Source organism: Equus quagga, chromosome 7 (assembly GCF_021613505.1).
Source record: "Equus quagga isolate Etosha38 chromosome 7, UCLA_HA_Equagga_1.0, whole genome shotgun sequence".
NCBI classification, from domain to species: domain Eukaryota; kingdom Metazoa; phylum Chordata; class Mammalia; order Perissodactyla; family Equidae; genus Equus; species Equus quagga.
The window spans coordinates 9,375,372-9,396,817 of record NC_060273.1 but is presented as its reverse complement, the minus strand read 5'-3'; the positions used below and the strand labels follow the sequence as shown (position 1 = coordinate 9,396,817).

Genomic DNA, 21,446 nt, shown 5'->3' with positions numbered 1-21,446 from the left:
TTACACCTTTTGGGTAAACAGATCAGCTGGCGGCCAACAGAGAGGGCTGTTGGCTTGGTCTGCAGTCGGCAGGGACCATCAAAGACGAGCGTTCCTGCGTCCCCTCTGCCAGTGTCCCCCTGCGGGCGGCTCTGCCTTTGCTGGCCGGGGCTGCACCACCGACCTCCACAGAAAGTCTTGGCCTTGCTGGTCTCCACGAGGACAGTGGCTTTTCCCCTGAGAAAGATGGGCGTGCGTGACCCTGAATGACGCAAAGGGGTCGCCTGGTCGCCGGGTGAACAGATGGCGGGGCCAGGGCGGGAGCGGGAGAGCCGGGAGGATGATGTCGCAGCGATGCAAGCACGATGACCAGGGCTTGAGCCGGGCAGTGTGGAGGTGGCCAAAGTGGTCGGCTCCCCAAATATTCCGCAGGGAGAGCTGACCAGGGTCCCTGATGGACTGGACGATGGAGGAATGAGAGGGCGAGACAGAGAGTCCCTTAGCCTTCCGTCTGGATTCGTAATAGTTTGAAAAACATCAAGTTTAAGAAATTGGAGAAGGATCAGCCTAGAAGGCCATTAGCTGGACTCCGTCCCCTGCCTTCTGTCCTGCCCCAGTTCCTGTGGTGGGGACCACGCCTGCTGGCCGAGCCCGTCCCCTTAGGTGATGCTGGGGCCTTTCCAGGGCCGGAGCGACCTGCGGCCAGCGGCGGGCGGGGAGGCCCAGCAGTTCGAGGCCCAGCTGGAGGTGAAGCTGGTGACAGCGGGCAGCCCCGTGGTCATCGCTGGGAACCTCAGCCGGCAGGCGGGGAGCAAGTTGGCATTTTCCGTGTTCCTGAACAACCTGCTGAGGGACCAGGCCCACCTGTCAGGTAGGAGGAGGGACCCCTTCCTGCCACACCTTCTCCGTGGCCGGGTGCTCCAGGAGGCGGGCTGAGTGCCCCACTTGTCGTCCCTGTGCCCTGAACCTGCCAACATTAACATCCCATCTAAGGAAAACTCCAGCCTCTGTGTCTGCTCACGGCTTCCGTATGACCCCCCTGAGACCCCCTCCAATGCATGGACCACCCTCCAGGAACCACCATGCCCGTCCCCTCCCTGCCCGCTTTCCCCACAGCACTGCTGGAGAAGAAGGCAGAGGACGGGCTGCAGGTGGTGACCCTGGGTGGCGAGCTCTTCGTGCCGGGGCTCGTGGGGCTGCGCGCCGGGGGCCTCCTGCGGCAGCGGGGCGGCCTCTGGACCAGCTCCCTGAGCGTCAAGTACGGCCTCCTGGGTACGGCACCGTGTGCGGGGGGCGCGGTGGGAGGTGGCAGGATCTGCACCATCTGCTGGAGCTGTGGCTCCGAGGGCGAAGGGAGCACTGTCACCTTGGGTGTTCTGGCCTCACCGCATCGCTCCTTAGCCAGTTGTTCGTTCCATCGGCTGTCAATGGCACTGAGCACCTGCTCATTAGAATAAAAGTGTGTGCGCACGCACGTGCCTGTGTTCAGGGGGCATAAACCTGTCTCTTAAAACCCCCCCATCAGCAGGTCCCACTGAGTGACCTTAGGTGGGGTGGATCCTGGGGGATGGACTGAGGCTGGGCTGAACACTCCTGTCCTTGGAACGGGGAGGGAGGGCTGCCTGGCGGAGGAAGGGCAGGGGTCTCTGGGTCGCCCCGCGTAGGTCAGGCGAAGCAGCCGGCGCAGGAGTGCAGCACCGGCCAGAAGCTGCGGGCGGAGAGCAGCCCGGAGGGCGCCTACCAGCTGGAGCTGGACCACGAGCTCCACTGCACACAGCTCCCGGTGTTCAGCCACAAGGTGGGTGCCCAGGGCGGGCGGGGAGTCTGGAGGGAGCCCCGGGTCAGGGAGGTGGTGGGGCGAGCACCCTGAACGCGTCCTCGAAGAGACGGATTTGCTCCAGGTCACGGACGGGAGCGGATCTGGAACTGGAACGTCGGTCTCAGTTTTCCATCCATTTGTTCAGTTAGTCTTTATTAAACACCTACTGTCTGCACCGTGGGGAGAGCTGCGCACAAGGCAGAACTTCGTTTCTGCCATCCTGTTGCTGGGTAGGGGCAGAATGAAAGACAGTCCAAATCAAGGGAGACTTAACTGCCCACGCGTGGTAAAGGGGCAGAGGCTGAGAGCATAACAGAGGGGAATCTAGTTTGCATGGGCACCAGGGAAACCTTCTTTGGGAGAAATAAATTTTAAGCTGGAAATTAAAACATGGGACAGTTCTGTTCCCCTGGAAGCATGCTGCAAGCAGAGAGAGCAGCAGGTGCAAAGGTCCTGGGGCAGGAGGGAAAATGGAGCGGTTAAGGACCTGGCAGTTCACCAGAGTGGCTGGCGGGGTGAGCAGAAGGGAGGAGCGGCTGCTCCTTTGTTAATTTACTTGTTTCAAGTTTGCCTCTCCCGCTGGGTCGTTGCCCCCATGAGAGCGGGGTCTTCTGGTTCCTTCATTCCTGGGTATGTGGTGCCCAGTGCTGCACTTAGTACCTACTTGGTACTTGGAAAATTGTGTTCTATGAATGAATAAATGATGAGCCTGTGGTTCAGAGGTAGGAGAAGGCAGCAGGAAGCCTCAGGGGTGAAAGCCTGATCCGCTCGGGTTCTGTCCAGGGAGCCGGAGGCTGCCCGGGAGAGTGGGGATCAGGGGCTCTTGGGTTTCTGTGAAGCAGGTCAGGAGTCATCCTCCCCCGGCTCCTGGCTCTTTCGCTCTGTATCGGGGCCTGGAGCAGGGAGAAGCACTCAACTGGGGCTCAGAAATTAAGGGGCACCAGAAACGCAGTCTCAAAGGCGAATCGCGTTCCAAGGCGATATTTTACAAAATCAAAATCATTGCAATCAAACCCGCACCTCCTCCGGAACTGCCTCCCCAGAGAAGCCTGCTCCCCGGGCGGGTGGTGGTGAGGACGCAGACAAGTCTTCCTCGGGGGTCTCCCTGGCGGGGTGTGTCCCCAGGTCCAGCTCCGGCACGAGGATGGCCCGGGCCGCCTGCACTCGCAGCTGGAGGCGAGCTACGGGAAGCAGTGGGGCGAGAGCAGCAATGAGAGGCGAGTCCGCCTCAGCCAGACCTTCCAGAACGACTCCGGCCCGGCCCTGAGCAGCTACTTCATGGAGGTGAGCCCGACCTCTGCAGGCCAGAGTTCAGAGTGCAGGGGCAGCTGGGCAACGCAAAAACCTACCCCCCCCGCCCAGTGTCTCTTCAGGCCTTGATCGCAAGGACACAGGCAGCCAAAACTCAGGCTTGGGGCCAGCCCCGTGGCCTAGTGGTTAAGTTTGGTGCTTGGCTTTGGTGGCCTGGGTTTAGTTCCCTACACCACTCGTCAGTAGCCACACTGTGGTGGTGACCCACATACAAAATAGAGGAAGACTGGCACAGCTGTTAGCTCAGGTGAATCTTCTCAAGCAAAAAGGGGAAGATTGGCAATGGATGTTAGCTCAGGGCCAATCTTCCTCAGCAAAAAAAAAAAAAAAAAAAGAAGAAGAAGAAGCCTCAGGCTAGTCACCTTACCTTTCGCATCTCCAGCCCCCACATCCCTGGGAGTCCCAAGGACTGCTAAGGGGCCGTTTGTAAGAGGGCTCGTCTGCAAGGCTGTTTGCAATCTGTTGTCTGCAAAGGGCTTGGGAAACAAGATTCCAACTGTAAAAGCACAGATTTCCATCTGTAAAAAGTGCATTTTGGAAACGAGTTCACTTCCAGGCTTTACTGGAGGGGTAGCCGTTTCTGGTAAGTCAGGAATAACCGAGCCCTTAGCCCCTGAACGGGCAATGTGCTCTTAGAAGGCACATGCTTAGCTTTGTGTGTTTATTTTTAAATTGTTTAAAAAACTTTTTAATTATGGTAAAACATATATAACATAAAATTGACCATTTTCATCACTTTGGGGTGTACCGTTCAGTGGCATTAAGCACATTCCCGTTGTCGTGTGATCACTGCCACCATCCGTCTCCAGAACTTTTTCATCTTGTGAAGCTGAAACTCTGTTCCCGTGGATCACTGACTCTCCGTTCCCTCTCGCTCCAAGTCCCTGGAAGTCGCCATTCGGCTCTCTGTCCCTGAGGAGTGTGACTGGGTGCCTCGGAGGAGTGGAATCAGGCAGTGTCTGTCTTTCCGTGACTGGTGTATTTCACTTAGCATCACGTCCCCTGGGTCCATCCAGCTGGTAGCACACGACAGAATTTCCTTCCTTGTTAAGGCTGAAGGACACTCCGTTGTGTGGATGGACCGCGTTGTGTTCATCCGGTCATTCACCGATGGCACTTGGCTTCTCCTTTGGGCTCTTGTGAATAACGGTGCTGTGAACACGGGTGTGCAAACGCCTGTTTGAGTCCCTGCTTTCATTTCTTTTGGGTGTGTGCCCAGAAGCAGACGTGCTGGATCAAGTAGTGATTCTGTGCTTGACATTTTTAGCAACTGCCTCCTGTTTTCCATAGTGTCTGCACCATTTTACAGTGTCACCGTCAGTGCACAAGGGTTCCAATTTCTCCACATTCTCACCAACACTTGTTATTATAACTTCTGGGGGTTTTTTTGATAGTAGCCATCCTAATCGCTATGAGGTGGTATCTCGTATCTTCGATTTGCGTTTCCCTGATGATTAATGATGTTGAGCATCTTTTCACGTGCTTATTGGGCATCTGTATGTCTTCTTTGGAGAAATGGCTATTTCAGTCTTTTGCCCATTTTTGAATCAGGTTGTTTGTTTTATTGTTGTTGTTGAGTTGTGGGAGTTCTTTATATATTCTGGATGTTAACCCCTTATCAGATATATGATTTACAAATATTTTCGCCCATTCCTTGTGTTGGCTTTTCATTCTATGGATAGCATCCTTTGATGCACAAAAGTTTTTAATTTCGGTATAGTCCAATTTGTCTATTTTTACTTCTTTTTTTTTTTCCTGAGGAAGACTGGCCCTGAGCTAACACCTGCACCAATCTTCCTCTGTTTTGGATGCGGGTCTCCGCCACAGCGTGGCTGTTGATGAGTGGTGTAGGTCTGTGCCTGGGAACCGAACCTGGGCTGCCAAAGCAGGGCGCACTGAACTTAACCACTAGGCCACAGGGCCGGCCCTGGTCTATTTTTACATTTGTTCCCTATGTTTTAGGTGTCACATTGAAATAATCATCATCAAATCCAATGTCATGAAGCTTTTAAATACTGTGTTTTCTTCTAAGAGTTTGAGAATTTTAGCTCTCATATTTAGGTATTTCATCTATTTTGAGTTAAATTTTGTATATGGTATAAGATAAGGGTCCAAATTCATTCTTTTGCATGTGGATATCCAGTTTTCCCAGCACCATTTGTTGAAAAGACTGTCCTTTCCCCCATTGAAAAGGCTTGTCGCCCTTGTTGAAAATCATTTGAACGTAAATGTGCGAGTTTATTTCTGGGCAATCTGTTCTGTTCCATTGGTCTGTGTGTCTGTCTTTATGTCACTACCATACTGTTTTGATTACTGTATCTTTGTGAGACCCCCAACTTTGTTCTTCTTTTTCAAGATTGTTTTGGCTATTTGGGGTCCCTTGAGATTCCATATGAATTTTAGGATGGCTTTTTCTATTTCTGTCCCCCTAAAAAGTACCACTGGGGTTTAATAAGGATTGTGTTAAGTCTGTAGATTGCTTTGGGTAGTATTGATATCTTAACAATATTAAGGCTTCTAATCCATGAACATGGGTTGTCTCCATTTATTTGTGCCCTCTTTCATTTCTTTCAACAACATTTTGTAGTTTTCAGTGTGCAAGTCGTCTGCCCTCTTGGTTAACTTCATTCCTAAGTATTAAATTGCTTTTAAGTGATACCAATACGACATGAATAAATCCTCCTTCTGAAAAAAAATATATAAATATGTAAAATAATAAATATATAAAATAAGGCTAAAATTCCTTTCCAGTTACCATCCCTGATCCTGGTCCCTCCGCCACTGCCCGGAGGGAACCACAGTTATAGTTTGGGGCACTGGAGAAGAGCGATTTTCCTATTTGCTTGCTCTTGTGGACCCATCACAAACACTTAGTTCTGTTTGGTGAGGCTTGCTGTGCGTCCTTTGGCAATGGATCTTGGAGAATGTTTCTGGTTGTTTTATAGAGATCTACCTTATTCTTTTAAACACCTGCATCGTGTTCCATATGTGGCTATCCTGCATTTTCTTTGGCTGTTTCACTCTTGTGGTTTCACTCTTGTGGTTTCTAATGTATGCCTGAACATCCTTGGGCATGTCTCCCTGGGTGCACGTGTGACAAGGCCTCTGGGGCAGCTGTCACAATGTGGAACTGCTGGGTTACGGAATTGGTGCATTTGTAATTTGCTGCCTTTTGCCAATTTGCCCTCCAAAATGTCTGCCCCCATCACCCACCTCCCAGCCACGTCCAAGAGGAGCGGTTTCCGTATTCTCACCAACACTCGAGTTTCACCATCTGCAAAATATTGCCGATGTGGGTGGAAATGGTATCTCGTTGTTTGAATTTGTACTTCCCTGATTACTTTATGAGGCTGGGCTTCATCTTTTTGTGTATTTATTCTGCCGTTGCATTACCCTTTCTGTGAACTGCTTTTTCATATCGTTTGACGTTTGGAAAAAAATTAGAATACTTGAGTTTTTTATTGATTGGTAGGAGTTCTTTATATAACTGCCGTAGATGTGTCATAGGACAATTCTAAAATGTGAACATTTCTTATTTCTAGAAAACCCGTGCCCCCCAGGGTTTTAGTGAAGAAATTGGAGACCTCTGGCAGCATCAATGCAAGTGTGGCAGGCACCACGCTAGGTCTGGGAGACAAATATGAATAAAATAATCTTAATCTTCTTAAACATCCTTAAGAATCTGACAGTGAGCAGGACAGGAAGGGCAGAGTGAGCAGTGATGAGCCATTTTTTTTGTTGCCAGACCATGTGTCCGACACTTCGTTTGTATTCTCTCATTTCATCCCTGTGAGGTAAGCATTATCTGTCCGCATTTTCCAGACGAGCAATTGGGTAAATGGACTTGTCTGAGGTCTCACAGCGACTAGGTGGCAGAATTTTGGGTTTAAATTCCACTTTGCCTCTTTGCAAACCTCAGGCATCCAGAATGGGAGAAGTAAAGCCACAGGCACAAATGCCTCATTTTATTGCGCCCCACTTTATTGCTCCCCACAGATATTGGCTTTTTTGCGAGACCCTCCACCAGCAAAAAGATTACAGCTCACTGAAGGCTCAGGTGATGGTTAGCATTTTCTTGGCAATAAAGTATTTTTTAATTAAAGTATGTACTTTTTTTTCCTGGATAAGGCGATTTCACGCTTAATAGACTACAGTGTAGAGTAAACATAACTTTTATATGCAATGGGAAAGCAGAAAATTCGTGTGACTCGCTTTATTGCGATATTTGCTTTATTGTGGTGGTCTGGAGCCAAACCTGCATATCTGGGGGTATGCCTGTATCTCTATTTACAGATGACGTGATCCTGTATTTAGGAAACTCTGAAGAATCCACAAAAAACCTATTAAAGCTGATAAATGAGTTCACCAAAGTTGCAGGATACAAGATCAATACACAAAAATTAGTTGTGTTACATTAGCAATGAAAAACTTGAAAATGAAATGAAGAAAACAATTCCATTTACGATAGCATCAAAAAGAGTAAATACTTAGGAATAAATTTAGCAAAGGAATGTAAAACTAATACTCTGAAAACGACCAAACATTATGGAAAGAAATTTTTAAAAACGTAAATAAATGGGAAGACATCCATGTTCTTGGATTGGAAAATTCAATTTCAAGATGACAGTACTTCCCAAATTGATTCAAAATTCCTTAAATCTGTCCCTACAAAAACCTGAGCTGTCTTTTTGGCAGAAGTTGACAGGCTGATCCTAAAATTCACATGGAATTGCAAGGAACCCAGAACAGCCAAAACAGTCTTGAAAAAGAAGAACAAAGTTGGAGGACTCATTCTGTCCCAATTTCAAAACTTACTGCAAAGCTACAGTAATTAAGACAGTGTGGTACTGGCATAAAATAGACATATAGACCAATGGAGTAGTATTAGGAGCCCAGAAATAAATCCTTATGTTTACAGTCAATTGATTTTTGACAAGGATGCCCAGACACTTGCAGATGGGGAAGAATAGTCTTTTCAACAAATGGTACTGGGCCAACTGGAGATCCATGTGCACGGGAATGAAGTCGGACCCTTACCTCACACCATATATAAAAACGAACTCAAAATAGATCATAGACCTAAAGTTAAGAACTATAAAACACTTAGAAGAAAACATAACAGTAAATCTTCCTGACCTTGGATGAGGCAAGGGTTTCTGAGATATGACACCAAAAGTATAATAACAAGAAAAATAGATGCTTTGGACTTCATCAAAATTAAAAATGCTTGTGCTTCACAGGACACCAATAAGAAAGTGAAATAGCCCACAGAATGGTAGAGAACATTTGTAAATCATGTATCGGATACAGGATTGGTATCCAGAATATATAAAGAGCTCTTACAATTCAATAATAAAAAGACAGATCAAGAATTTGAATAGATATTTCTCCAAAAAAGGTATACAAATGGCCATAAGCACATGAAAAGATGCTCGACATCATTAGTCTTTAGGGTAATGCAAATCAAAACCACAATGAGATACCACTTCACAGCTATTACCGTGGCTAAAATTTAAAAAGACAGACAAATAATAAGTGTTGATGAGGATGTGAAGAAATCAGAACCCTCATATATTGATGGGATCATAAAATGCCGTGACTGTTTGGAAGAGAATTAAAGACATGTGTCCACAAAAAACGTGAACATTTATAGCAGCGTTATTCATAATAGCCAAAAAAATAAAAACAAACATTCATCAACAGATAAGTGGGTAAGTAAAATGTGATGTACCCACGCAATAGAAGATTATTCAGCAAGAAGAAGGAAGCAAGTTCTGACACAGGCTACAACATGGATGAACCTTGAAGACATGGTGCTAAGTGAAAGAAGCCAGACCCCAAGGCCACACACTGTATGATTCCGTTTATATGAAAAGTCCAGAATAGGTACATCCGTAGAGACAGAAGGTAGATCAGTGGTTTCAGGGGCTGTGCGGAGGGGGCAATAGAGAGGGACTGCTGACGGGCACAGGGTTTCTTTTGGGGATGGGCTGGGGCAGTTTCTGATGGCCAGAGCACTCCGGCCGACCCCCGGCTGTAGTGGAGAGCCAGTGGAATGTTCTAGGTGGAGAACAGCCCGACCTGGCTAGCATCTCAGGTGTGGGTCTTCTTCAGTTCGTGCTGCAGGTGCCCGTGCGGCACGTGGATTACCGCATGCAGCTGCACCACTCCAGCCTCCGCCAGCCCCACGTGCAGAGCAGCACATACCTGAAGGTGCAGTGCAATGGGCGGCTCCCCTTCGTGGCAGGCTTGCAGTGGAAGGACACGTCCCGGGCCACCCTGTGGAAGTGGAAAGGTGAGTGTCGTCTAGGAAATCTCCTTGGCGAGCAGTTAAGATTTCTGGCCTCCAGGCCTTTGCTCAAGCCATGCCTGCTACCTGGAACACCCTTCCCTTCTCATTGCCTGGCTAACTTGACTCAGACTTTCAGTGTAGCCCGTGACACTTATAATTATATCCTGGTGTCTCACCCTCGCCAACAGAGCTCCACATGACAGGTCCCTGCCTACCTGTCCAAGCTTATCTTACCCCACTTTCCACAGTGTGCGTTATCCTGAAGCCCCACTGGCCTCCTTTCTGTTCCCCAAATGTACCTCAGGGCCTTTGCACTTGCTGTTCCTTCTCCTTGGAATGCTCTTTCTCTCACTTAAAAAAAAAAGTGGATTTACCATAGTTTATCCTTGAATTAATTTTTTGAATTAATTTTTATTTTTATTGAAGCAATACATAGTTTGAAAAGTGAATTCAACTATGAGTTGGTGAATGTTGAAAGTGGGTGAGTGTTACATGGGGGCTCATCATCTTATGCTCGCTACTCATGTGTGTACTTAAAATAAATTTTTTAAAGCTTTAAAAAAGTTTATAATGAATAGAGTAATTCTCTGCTTTCTGTCTTCCTATCGCAAGTTTTGCATAAAACAGCAACCACTATAAATTCTTTTAGCTGTTTCTTGTTATACTTTCTATCTTTTAAAATAATATAATCGTGCTACTATTTCTTGGGTTTTCTTTTATGTATTCTCCGTCAGTGTCTCACCAGACAGGATGAGAATTTAAGTCTTACACTAGCCCTTTTCAAATATCTGTTTCCTTCCATTCCCCTGAAAGAGTCACGTTTCATTAATATTCAGTGTTTACAAATTTGTGACTCTTCAATTTCCTTCCTAGTCAAGACACATGGTGTTCTACAATTCTAACTTTTTGTTTTTCCTGGAGTTATAGTTGCCTTTTTTTCCACTGTTTGATTAGTTTTCTATTTTCCTCCTGCTAATTATTTCCAGAATTTTCCACTGTGGGGCAAAGCTTTTCTCCAGAAGGTCAAGCTCATCAGCTTATTTATCAGCTTGAATTAGTTCTTGTATTTTTCCTGGAGACCCTCTTCCTGGAGCCTCTGTCGTCCTCCTCCAAGGCAGACCAGGTGTACAGCTGTGGTCCCTCCATCCTCATCCTGGGAATTCCCCCTTCCTCCCCTCTGGGTCACAGCCCCTGTTTCTTGGACTCATGTCATCATCTTCCTTGGTTTACCCTTTTGTTCTGATGGCGCACGTCTTCCAGTAGCTTCCCGAGAGAAGGTGCATGGGAGGTGTATGAGATTCCTAGAGCTGCTCTAACAAATTACCACAAACAGCGTGGCTTAAAGCGATGGAAATGTATTCTTGCACAGATCTGGAGGCTGAAATTCTGAAATCAAGGTGTCAGAGGGCCCTCCTCCCTCTGTGACCCTGGGTAGAATCCTTCCCTGCCTCTTCCTGGCTTCTGGTGGTGGCCACTGATGCTTGGAGCTCCTTGGCTTGCAGCTACACCACCCCGATCTCAGTCTGTTGTCACACGGTGTTCTGTGTCTGTGTCCAGACTTCCCCCTTCTTGTAAGGACACCAGTCCTACTGGGCTTAGGGCCCACCCTACTCCAGTACGACCTCATCTTACTAATTATACCTGTGATGACCCCATTCCCAGATGAGGTCGCATTCTGACCTACGGGGGGCTGGGAATGGCTATCTTTTCAAGGGACACAGATCAACCCATAACGGATGTAAACATTTTGAAACCCCGAATGTTTAAACTGGCTTCCTTCTACCTGGGTAATTCGTCTGAGGAGAGAATTCTAGTTTCCCCCTTTGGGGTTTTGAAGACGTCCCTCCACCGTTGTCTCGAATTGGTTGAGAGGTCTGACACCATTTCTGATCCATCGTCTTTTGCACGTGCCCCTTTTCTCGCTGTCTGCTAGCTTTTGGGAGCTTGTCTGTACTCCTACTGTCTTTAGATCTTTTCATGACGAGCCCTGGCGTGTACCTACCCTCATCCATTGTCCTGGGCACTTAGCATCAGCCCTTTCAATATGGAAACACGTCATTTGGGTCTTGGCACTTTTCTTTGATCATTTCCTTCCCTCTGTGTTCTGGAATCCCGTTGGTCCGACGTTGGTCCTCAGAGATGGAACCTCTCATTTTCTTTCTTTTCTTTCCCTTCTTCCATCTCTTTGTCCTTTTGTTCTGTTTTGAGGGCTGGCTTCCTCCACTTCATCTGCCAGTCCTTTGACTGACATTTTAATGTTGGCTATCTTATTATCTCCAAGAGCTCTTTTTTTGTTCCAGAAAGTTCTTTTCTGATAGCGCCTGGCTCTGTGAATGCATCCTCTCTTCTTACTTCTCTGAGAGCTTATGTTATAGAATTGGGGATGCTTCGATCTCTTCTCCCTGATTTCTTTTAGTTTCTGAATTTCCCGTTAGTGGGTCTCCCCAAAACACCAGGCAGGATGTGGGGCTGTGCTTCTGTTGAGGAGTCGGCCGCTTGGCACCAGAGTGGAAGGAGGCTCTAAGTGTAGGGCGGGGGTGCACTTCTTGGTTGGTGGGCTTCCCTGCTGAGCAGCCGGGTGGGGACCTGGCTCTCCTTGGGGACCCCCAGAGCCTGTATCTGTGGATCTTTTTTTTCCTGTCATTCTGTGCTGCCGTGGGACAATCTTCGCATGGCCTGTGGACGGGTACAGTGGGCAGTCACTGGGCTCCGCTCTATTCAGTGTCTCGCCCTTCTCAACTTCGCAGCTCACCCTCTGCTTTTTCTGTGCCCTGCATCTGCACCTCCCTGCCTCAGTTTCCCCAGACAGTAAATCTCCCACCTTCAGCACAGGGTGGGGCTGCCCTCCCCTGTGACAGCCTCCCACTGTCGTTCATCTGGGTCTCAGCTCACCTGTCACATATTCATGGAAGCCATGGCTGACCTGCCTGATCTTCAGGGAATTCCGTCTTTATTTTCCTCCATAGCACTCGGCATTTTCTACTTAGGTCTCATGACCCGTGTTTATTTGCTTGGGACCGGTCCCTCCCCACCATCCACCACCCCCAGACGACAAGGTCCACAAAGGCAGCGGCTGCGACTGCTTGTTCACTGCCAGATCCCACGTCTTGAGCGATACTTGTCGAATCATAATATTCATTGCAAAGGAGGAGAGGGTTCTGCGCCCTAGCTTAGTTCCTGGTGGAAGGGCAGAAGGTTACGCTGAATGTCACCTTCTTGCTGATTGATGGTGATGATTGTGCCCTTTAGTCTTCTTGATGGATCCCATACCCGGGATCAGTACTGTTGTGCCCATTTGACAGATGATGGCAGCCCAGCCTCAAGGAGCTCACACAGCTTGGAAGACTAAAGGCCATGTGCTTTATTATCACACTCCAATGCTCCCCCTCCAACTCCTTCCAGCATTTCCTTTCTCCAACACGTTACGATGAAATTTTCAAACATACAGAAAAGTGCATAGAATTATGCGGTGAACACCAACATCCTCTCAACCCAGATCCTACCATTAACGTTTTCCTCCACTTGTCTTATCAGGCATCTATCCACTTACCCATCCATCTTATTTTTTGATGCAGTTCAAAGTAAGTTGTAGACATCGATGCATGTCACCTCTAAACATTAAATAGAGCAAAATGCACACATCTCCGGGGGACCATTGATAAGTCTTGACAGGTGCCCACGGTCAAGATTCAGAACATGACCATCATTCTAGAAAGTTCCCTCCCGCCCCATCCCAGTCGTTCCCAGTCCTGAGATGTGCCCACGGGGGCTGTGCTGAGGCCATCAGAGCCCCTTGCTACCTGCCGGAAGCTCCCTTCATACCCCTTATACCGGCTTCTCCCTCTTGGCCCCTCGCAGGAGGCTTGAACCTGGACAGTCCGTGGCTGACGGTCTCTGCGGTGCACAGGCTGTCCTGGCCCCACCCGGCCACGTTCCAGGCTGTCCTGGAGCTGACGCTGGGCAAGGCCTGGACTCTCAAGAACCTGGTGATGAACGTGGCCTGCAGGAGCCGGGGCCTCGACAGGGAAGGCAAGATCCACGTCTACACCCCAGCTACCACTTACCTCCGGGTGCGCATGCTCAGCCCCGCCCCCAGCCACACCCCCAGCCCAGGAGCAGTGCCCGCCCCTCAGGTCTTCCCTGCAGCGGGGGAAACCTGGCTGTGGGCCGATACCAGGTCTCCGATGTACGGAGTTCGGCTCACCTGCTGTTTACAACCTTCAGAGATAGTTGCCAGGTGGATTTAGAAGAGCGGACCCGAAAATCATTCTCGCTTTCCCTTCTTCTTGCTTAGCAGCTGATAAAGCAAAATATGAAAGCAGGTTGAAATGTAGCTTGGAAGCAAGTAGACCTTGGGGCTTTTCCCAAAAACCAGAATGAAAACTTAATGTAGGTCAGTTTTATACAGACTTCTCAGGGTAATTAAGTCTGCCTTTTAGCGAGTATTTGATCACAGATGCAAAGCAGGGTTTGGAGGAAAACCAACCAGCCTTATCACTAGAGAAGGACTTCCCTGGTGTCACCCTAGGGAGCCTGGCACATAAATCCTCTCCCCATGCTGGGATGCTGTGCAGACGCAGGGTGGGCCAGCCCTGACTTGGGCCTGGAAGGAGGCAGCTCAGTGGGCCCGTCTGGGGGACAGCACAGTCCCCTCTGAGGCTGGGGCCCTGTGGTCCCAGGTCAGAATCAGGGTGATCGGGGTGTTCCTGGTGAGCAGAGGGACCTGAGGAGGCCTCCGTATGGCAGATGGAGCCAGGACAGGAGTGCGAGGCAGGGTCGGCCAGCCAGCTCCCGCGGATGGCCCAGCCAGAGAGCGTGATGGCGGGCCGTGCCGGGCAGGGGCAGTGGCAGTAGAGTTGGGGTCAGGTGTCCAAATTCCAGAACTGGTTTGAAGGTGGAGCTGACGGATTTGCTGATGGATTGGCAGTGGGGAGGGAGCAAAGGAGAAGAGACTAATGACCCCCGGGTTTGGCCCAAGGAGCTGGGCGGAAGGAAGTACCATGTGCCGAAATGGCAAAGCCAGCAGCCAGGGGCCCACGGGTTCAGGGGGAGACCGAGGGTCAGTCACATAGGGGAGGAGGGTTACGGAGTTCAGGCATTTGGTGGGAGGTTCAACCATGCCCAACCGCATCTTGGCCCCATCTCCTTCCCTCGTGAGGCCCCTGAGTGAGCTGTGTGGACAGGGACAGTGGCGGGCAGGACACAGGCACCATGATAGTTCTAGTGGGCTTGAGCTGGGGCTAGGGGTCCCGCCCAGCGCAAGGCTGAAGTGCTCTCCTCCCCCAGCCCCAAGGCAAGGCAAAAGAACGCACAGCTCTTCCGAGGCCTGAAGACCACTTGACGATGCAGGGAGAGAAGCCACCGGCAGGCGAGTGCTCCTCAGGGCACAGAGACCCTGCCCGCTAGTAATAGTGGCCCAGTGAGATCATAGTCCCTCCTGGAGCTAAAGGGGAGAGAGGACGAAGGGAGTTATGTCCGCTCAAGGTGACCCTGTAGGGAACAACCAATTCTGCCTGGACCAGTCAGGAAAGGCCTTGCAGGGATGGCATTGGAGGGGTTTTGAAGTATGAGTAGGAGTTCGCCAAGTAGGAATTGTGTATAAAGACAACCCCAGGTGAGGGAATAGGGTGTGCAGAGGCCTTGGTCACCGTCTCCTGCCGCACTGCAGGTTTCCATGGTGACGGCCCTGGCACGGAGCTTCTTCCGCAGCCGGAGTGAAGTCGAAACAGCCTGGAGTGCGGCCGTGCAGAGTGAGATCCAGGCTGAGAACACCTGGGACCGTAAGATCCTTCACTGCTGGTTGAAGGGCCCCCAGCGGGAGCTGAACCTAACGGCAGCCTGCAGGCACGTGGAGCAGGTGAGAGTCCAGCGGCCGGTGCTGGAGGCTCCATCCCCGAGGGAACCCGGATCCCTCACCTGGCATGGGGAAGGGCTTTGTCCACCAACTCAGCCTATTACCTGGGGACTCCCTGAGCCTCAGTTTCCTTATCTGTAAAAGGGACCCTGGTCATATTAGCACAGACCCCAGAGAAAAGCTTGGCTCCTGGGGCCAGAAGCCCAAGTTCCTCGTTGCTGGCTGGGCACCTGGGGAGCTCTGGCCGTACCCACGCCAGCTTATGGTCTGACTGGGGTGGAAGCCACAGCCAGGTTCAGCAGCCCTGCTCAGGTGGTCGTTCCCGGGGGCAATGGGTGGGCAGTGGGAGCCGCCCCTTGTGCCCCCCCAGGGCAGGATGTCAGCAGCTTGGTCCTTGCCGCCATCCCTCCCCATCGGCCTGGTCCTCGTTGCAGCCCCGGAAGACCCACGTGTCGCTGACGGCTCTGGGGACCGGTGCTGGGGGCCAGCCTCGGGGCCTGCAGGTGGAGGGCGAGCTGGAGGAGCTGACGCGCGACAGGGTGTCGTACCAGAAGCGGGGGACCTTCCTGCTTAGGTACCTGCAGCCCCTTCCCCCAGGCCGAGTCCCCTTAGGTGCGGTGCCTGCCCGAGCCTCCGCTCTCCAGCCTGAGGGTCACCGGGGGAACCTGGTGTCCAGTGCTGCCTGGAGAGGCCCACGCTGACCCGCAGGGCCTGGCAGAACACAGTGCTCGAGACAAGCTGCCCGCCTTGGAAGCCCCCCGTGTCCCTAGCCCCTTGCATGCATGCGCTGCGATGGGAGCAGAAATCAGAGGCTTGTTGCCCTGGCCTGGAAGCCAGCAGACCTGGCTTGGACCCCAGGCTGAGTATTGACCAGCTGGATGAGCGTAGTCATCTATTGTCAAAACAACAGTAATAGCCAAAAAGTAACGGCAGCTGTCCTTTGCAAAGGTCTCAGTCATTTTTTTAATTTCATTTATATTTATCGGGCACCTGCTATGAGCTAGGTACTTTTCTGGGCATGTGGGAGACAGAAGAGAATAACAAGGACAGGAATCCCGGCCCTCGGAAAGCTTGTATTCGCTGCACACACGTTATCGCTAACCATCCCAACCACCGTGTGCGATGGGTGTGGTTATTTTAGCCCCCATTTTACAGATGGGAAAACTGAGGAACAGAGAAGCCGATCAAGTCCTTTGCTGTCTGAGGTCACACAGCTAGTGAAAGGCAGAGCCTGGACTCCAGACCCCATGTGCTGCCTGTCCCTTGGGTGTCTGCTGCCACATGGTGCTGATGACCCCAGCTGAGCCCAGCTCCCGGTGTTGTTGCGAGGGCACGGCGAGATGGTGAACGGGTGTCCATTGGCAAATGGTGACACGGAGGACTGACGTGTGGCCTGATGTTCCTGTCGTCCCTGTCGCAAAGTCTTAACTCTGCAAGACAGTGACAAGCCCAGGCTGAGCCCCTAGGGCACAGCTGTCCCCCGACCCCGCCAGCTCTTTAACGGTGTCGCCCGTTTCCCCTCTCCACGCCAGGCACCCCTGGACTCCGCGCATCCCGCAGAGCATCCTCGTGCAGGAGACCTTCACGGCGGAGAAGCTGCACCAGCGGTACTCCCTGGAGACCAGGGTTGTCCTGGATGGCCGAGCAGAGACCATGCAGACCATCGTCCTGGGCTATGAGGCGGGACGCCCCTATGTGAGCGGGCTCCAGGGCGCAGCTGGGGAGGGGCCTGAGCGCGGGAGGGAGGTCCCCACCCGCCCCGTCTCTGCCTGTGCGCACATGTATGGCTGTCCCTCGCAGGTCTGTGCGGGCCTGACCCACCCATACAGCGGCTCGGCCGTGCCCGGGAGCCTGGAAGGGTGCGCGGTTGCTTGGAATCCACACGCCGTAAGTGGGAAAACCCCAGAGACCTTTCCGCCCCGGCGGTCCCCCATTCAAGCTGCCGTCATCTCTCCACGGGATGAACGAAACGCTCTCCTGCCTGAGTTTTCTGTTCCACTCTGTCCCTGCTGTTCCAGTCTACTTGACAGCCAAGGGGGCCTTTCCACCATGCCGACAGAATCACGTCACTCCATTGCTTAAAAATCCTCGGAGCCTCTCTTGGGATACAAACCCCAGTCCTGACCCTCTGGCCTGGCTGACCCTCTAGCCTCACCGGAGACGCGTGTTCACCTCACCGAGCCTCCTTCGTTTCCTTGCCTGGTTCCCTCCTGCCCCAGGACCTTTGTACTCTGTGCCCAGAGCTGTCACTCTCTACTCAGCTTTCCCTCCCTCCCTCATCATCTTCTGGGGTTCAGCTCCAGCATCATCTCTTCTGAGGAGCTTTCCCTGACCCCCAGCCCACCTCACACCCCATTACACCTCCTCCGTACCCCGTACCACTTGCTTCTGGCACCTGTCACGAACCCCAGTTCTGTCTTGGTGTGGTTCTTTGGCCAGTCGCTGTCCCCTCTGCCAGTCTGTAGGATCCGTGATGGGTACTGTGTCTGCTGTATTTCCCATGGTGCCCACGGGGCCTGGCGCATAGTAGGCGCTTCACGAATAGTTGTCACCTCAGTGTTATTGAAAATCCATGACGTCCCCAACCCAGGGCAGGGCGGACTAACTCCTTCTGTGAAGGACTAGATAACTGTTTCAGCCTTTGCAGGCCCTGCGGTCTTGGTCGCAGCTACTCGACTCTAGAAACACCCAGAAAATACGCAAATGAATGGGCGTCGCTGTGCTCCGATAACACTCTGCATGGGATGTGTGTGTCCCCCGGGTTCACATGTCGAGGCCCTAACGTGATGGCATCTGGAGGCGTGGGGTCTTTGGAGGTGATTGGGTCCTGAGGGTGGAGCCCCCACGATGAGATCAGTGTTCTTGGAAGAAGAGGAAGAGAGCGAACCCTTTCTCCCTCCGCCACGTGGGGACAGCGAGAAGACGGCCGCCCGCCAACGGGGAGGCAGGCCCTCACCGGGACCGACCGTGCCGGCGCCCTGACCCCGGGCTTCCGGCCTCCAGAACCGTGAGAGATAAACGTCTGTTGTTGAAACTGCCCAGTCTCGGGGGCTTTTGTGATAGCAGCCTGAACCAAGATGACCCTATTTACAAAAACAGGCTGTGTTCGCCCTCGGGCTGTAGTTTCCTGAGCCCTGACTTGGAGGGTCTCCCTGTGAGTCTTCCTGGGGGTGCAACTCGTTTTTGCCTGTGTGTTTTTAGCAAATTAGCTCATGTCTGCATCTCAGTTTTGTTTATAAAATGGAGACGGCGTGCTTATTTCTCACTTGGTGGCTGTGAGAATCGAAGCATAATGTCATCATCTCTCGTGAGTCCTTAAGACACGCTTCCCAGGCCCTCCTCCACGTCTCCTTCCTGACCCCACGAGGAGCAGAAGCTCCTGGAGATAGCCCATTCTCCAGCAAGCATGTATTGAGCGCCGACTGAGTGCCAGTTCCCGGACAAGGAACGCGGTGGTGGTTTCTTGCTCGCAGTTTATGAACTATCTGTTGGCAGGAGGGTGAAGCCGGGCCACCTGTCCTTCTGGGGCCTCGCTTCCCTGGCGGTTAGACGGGCTGCGAATGGCTGCCAGAGGGTTGGGAGCTCAAGTCCTTGAGGGGAAACAAGGCAGGCCGACACCCCAAACACCTGCAGAAATGTTTCCCAGTAGTGTTGACTGTTTTTAAACCGGAGATTGCAGAATGGCGCCCTGGGCCCCACGCAACCTGCAGGTGTGTTTGGTTTGGCCTGCTTCGCATGTACATTTAAAAAAAATTAGTTGTCAGCAATAAAATCAGAAGATTTGGGATAAAACCCAGATTTCTGGTTCTAATTAAAAAAAAAAAAAAACTCGGAAGATCTGATACACTGAGCCTAAAATCTCATCTGACAACAACAGGCTAGAACCAAGGAGATGGGGGCCTTTCCATTTGGTTTAATTTGGCTGCTGTTCTTTTTAAAACCATATTTTTGTTTAATGACACCCATTTTTCTGTTCTCTGGGATCTTTATTCCTCCTCCATCTTGGTTCTAAAATAAAGCCATGTATTCTTTTAAAGATGTACACCAGTAATAAAAATTCTGCGGGGGCCGGCCCCGTGGCCGAGTGGTTAGGTTTGCGCGCTCCGCGTCGGCGGCCCAGGGTTTCGCTGGTTCGGATCCTGGGCGCGGACATGGCACCACTCGTCAGGCCACGTTGAGGCGGCATCCCACATGCCACAACTAGAAGGACCTGCAACTAAGATATACAACTATGTACTGGGGGGGGATTTGGGAAGATAAAGCAGAAAGAAAAAAAAAAGATTGGCAACAGTTGTTAGCTCAGGTGCCAATCTTTAAAAAAAAGAAAAAAATTCTGTGACCAGACATTTTTAACTTCTCAGCCAACACAGGTGGGAAAAGATGGCAACCTGCTATGTGTACTTGGCACGTGGCTGAAGCTCCATGGTTGCTGAGTGAATAAGTGGTTAACGAGGTGTATGAGTTTCTTATGGCTGCTATAACAAATGACTACGAACTTTGTGGCTTAAAACAACACAGGTTTATCTTACCCTTCTGGAGATCAGAAGTCGAAAATGGTTTTCACTTGGCTAAGATCAAGGTGTTGGCAAGGTTACATTCCTTCTAGAGGCGCCAAGGGGAGAATCCACTTCCTTGCCTTTTGTAGCTTCTAAGAGCTACCCACGTTTCTTGGTTCCTGGTCCTGCTCTCCATCTTCAAAGCCAGCAGAGCAGCGTCTTCCACTTTCTCTCTGACTCTGCCCTCCCGCCTCCCTCCTGTGAGAACCAGGCAGTTACCTTGGGCCCCCTGCATAATCCAGGATAATCTCCCCATCTCAAGGCCCTTAACTACACAGCCCCTTTTGCCCTGAAAGGTAATGTATTTACAGGTTCCAGGGTTAGGACGTGGACACTTTGGGAGCGTGGGTACCATCCTGCCCGCCTCACTAGGAATAAAACATCCTTCCACCTCAGCATGGCTTTGGCGTCGGGGTTTGAGGCTGTAACTAGCGATTCTGCATTCGTCCAGATATTTATTGAGCACATACTATGCGCCAGGACCTGTGCTGAGTGTCAGGAATACAGCAGTGAACAGAACAGGCTCCTACCGGGGCACCCCCTCTGAATGGGACACAGGCCCTCGAGTTTGCCCCCTCGAGCCCACCCCACTGACCCTGCGCGTGGGCCCTGGAGTTTGCTGTCCCTGTTTGAAAGACCCCGTGTGCCTGTGCTCCCACTTCCCGCCCTGTGCGTGAAACAGTCTGGACTGTGCTTTAAGCCGTCCGTCTTGGGACCACTTTCTTCTGACTGCCGGGTTCCCAGGGTGACTTCTGCAGGCCCTTGGAGTGGGGAAGTAACCTCTCTCAGGGCCGCCGGTTCTTGTACACCCAGGCGAAGAACAGGGAGTTCGAGGCCACTTTGAAAGTCGACCAGAAAGTTGTGCTGCATCTAAAGGGTCTGCACTGTGACAGATCTCAGCGTGGGGCCATCCGGCACCGCCTGGCCCTGGACGCCGCCCACTCCTCCCAGGTAGGGCCCCCGGGTTGGGCAAACACTGGTCTGTGGCCTCCAAGCGGAGCTCAGCTGTGGCGAGAGTAAAGGATGCTGTCTGCTTCTTCCCAGCTGAGGTTCCCCCAGGCCCTGAGTTTGGATGGGGACATTGTCTTCAGGTGGAGTCCCCAGGGAGCGTTCGATGGCAGCGTGGACGCAAGGGCTGACGTCAACCACAACAGCACATCCCAGGTCTGGAGGCTGAGTTCTGCCTCCTTGCTGAGGGAGGAGGGGTTTTAATCTTAGAGTGCAGGTGTCCTGTATGGGATGGCCGAGGAAGAGGCAGGGGCCCTCGAAGGCTGACAGCACAGCTCTTATTTTGGCAGTACGCGTGTGGTTAGTCAGGATGCCCCAACTGTTGTTAAAAGTTTGCTTGACTGTGAAAGTTTAATCCCCGATTATGTCATAGTTCAGAGTGGCTCTGCTCCATGCAGTCACTCACGGACCCAGGCTCCCTCCACCTTGTGGCTCTGCCCCAGCCGATGCATGGGAGAGAGAGGGTGAGAATTATGCAGGAGGTTTCCATGGACCAGGTTCATAAGTAGTTCGTGCCACTCCTGGCCAAGATTCCATTGGTCAGAACTCATCACATGACCCCACTCAGCTGCAGAGGAGGCTGGGAAATGTAGTTTCAGCTGCAGAGGAGGCTGGGAAATGTAGTTT

General features: G+C 51.5%; 1 protein-coding gene across 1 annotated transcript in view; it reads left to right on the top strand.

Moving 5' to 3' along the window:
- LOC124243009 (uncharacterized) overlaps positions 1 to 21,446 on the top strand; it is a 152,722-nt gene that overhangs the window by 47,320 nt on the left and 83,956 nt on the right. The window contains exons 25-36 of the mRNA XM_046668547.1: positions 664 to 850; positions 1,096 to 1,251; positions 1,644 to 1,777; positions 2,924 to 3,082; positions 9,224 to 9,404; positions 13,260 to 13,471; positions 15,070 to 15,258; positions 15,690 to 15,829; positions 16,788 to 16,950; positions 17,056 to 17,142; positions 20,625 to 20,762; positions 20,856 to 20,975. Coding sequence (XP_046524503.1) covers positions 664 to 850; positions 1,096 to 1,251; positions 1,644 to 1,777; positions 2,924 to 3,082; positions 9,224 to 9,404; positions 13,260 to 13,471; positions 15,070 to 15,258; positions 15,690 to 15,829; positions 16,788 to 16,950; positions 17,056 to 17,142; positions 20,625 to 20,762; positions 20,856 to 20,975 — 1,866 coding nt within the window. The remainder of the gene's footprint in view (positions 1 to 663; positions 851 to 1,095; positions 1,252 to 1,643; positions 1,778 to 2,923; positions 3,083 to 9,223; positions 9,405 to 13,259; positions 13,472 to 15,069; positions 15,259 to 15,689; positions 15,830 to 16,787; positions 16,951 to 17,055; positions 17,143 to 20,624; positions 20,763 to 20,855; positions 20,976 to 21,446) is intronic.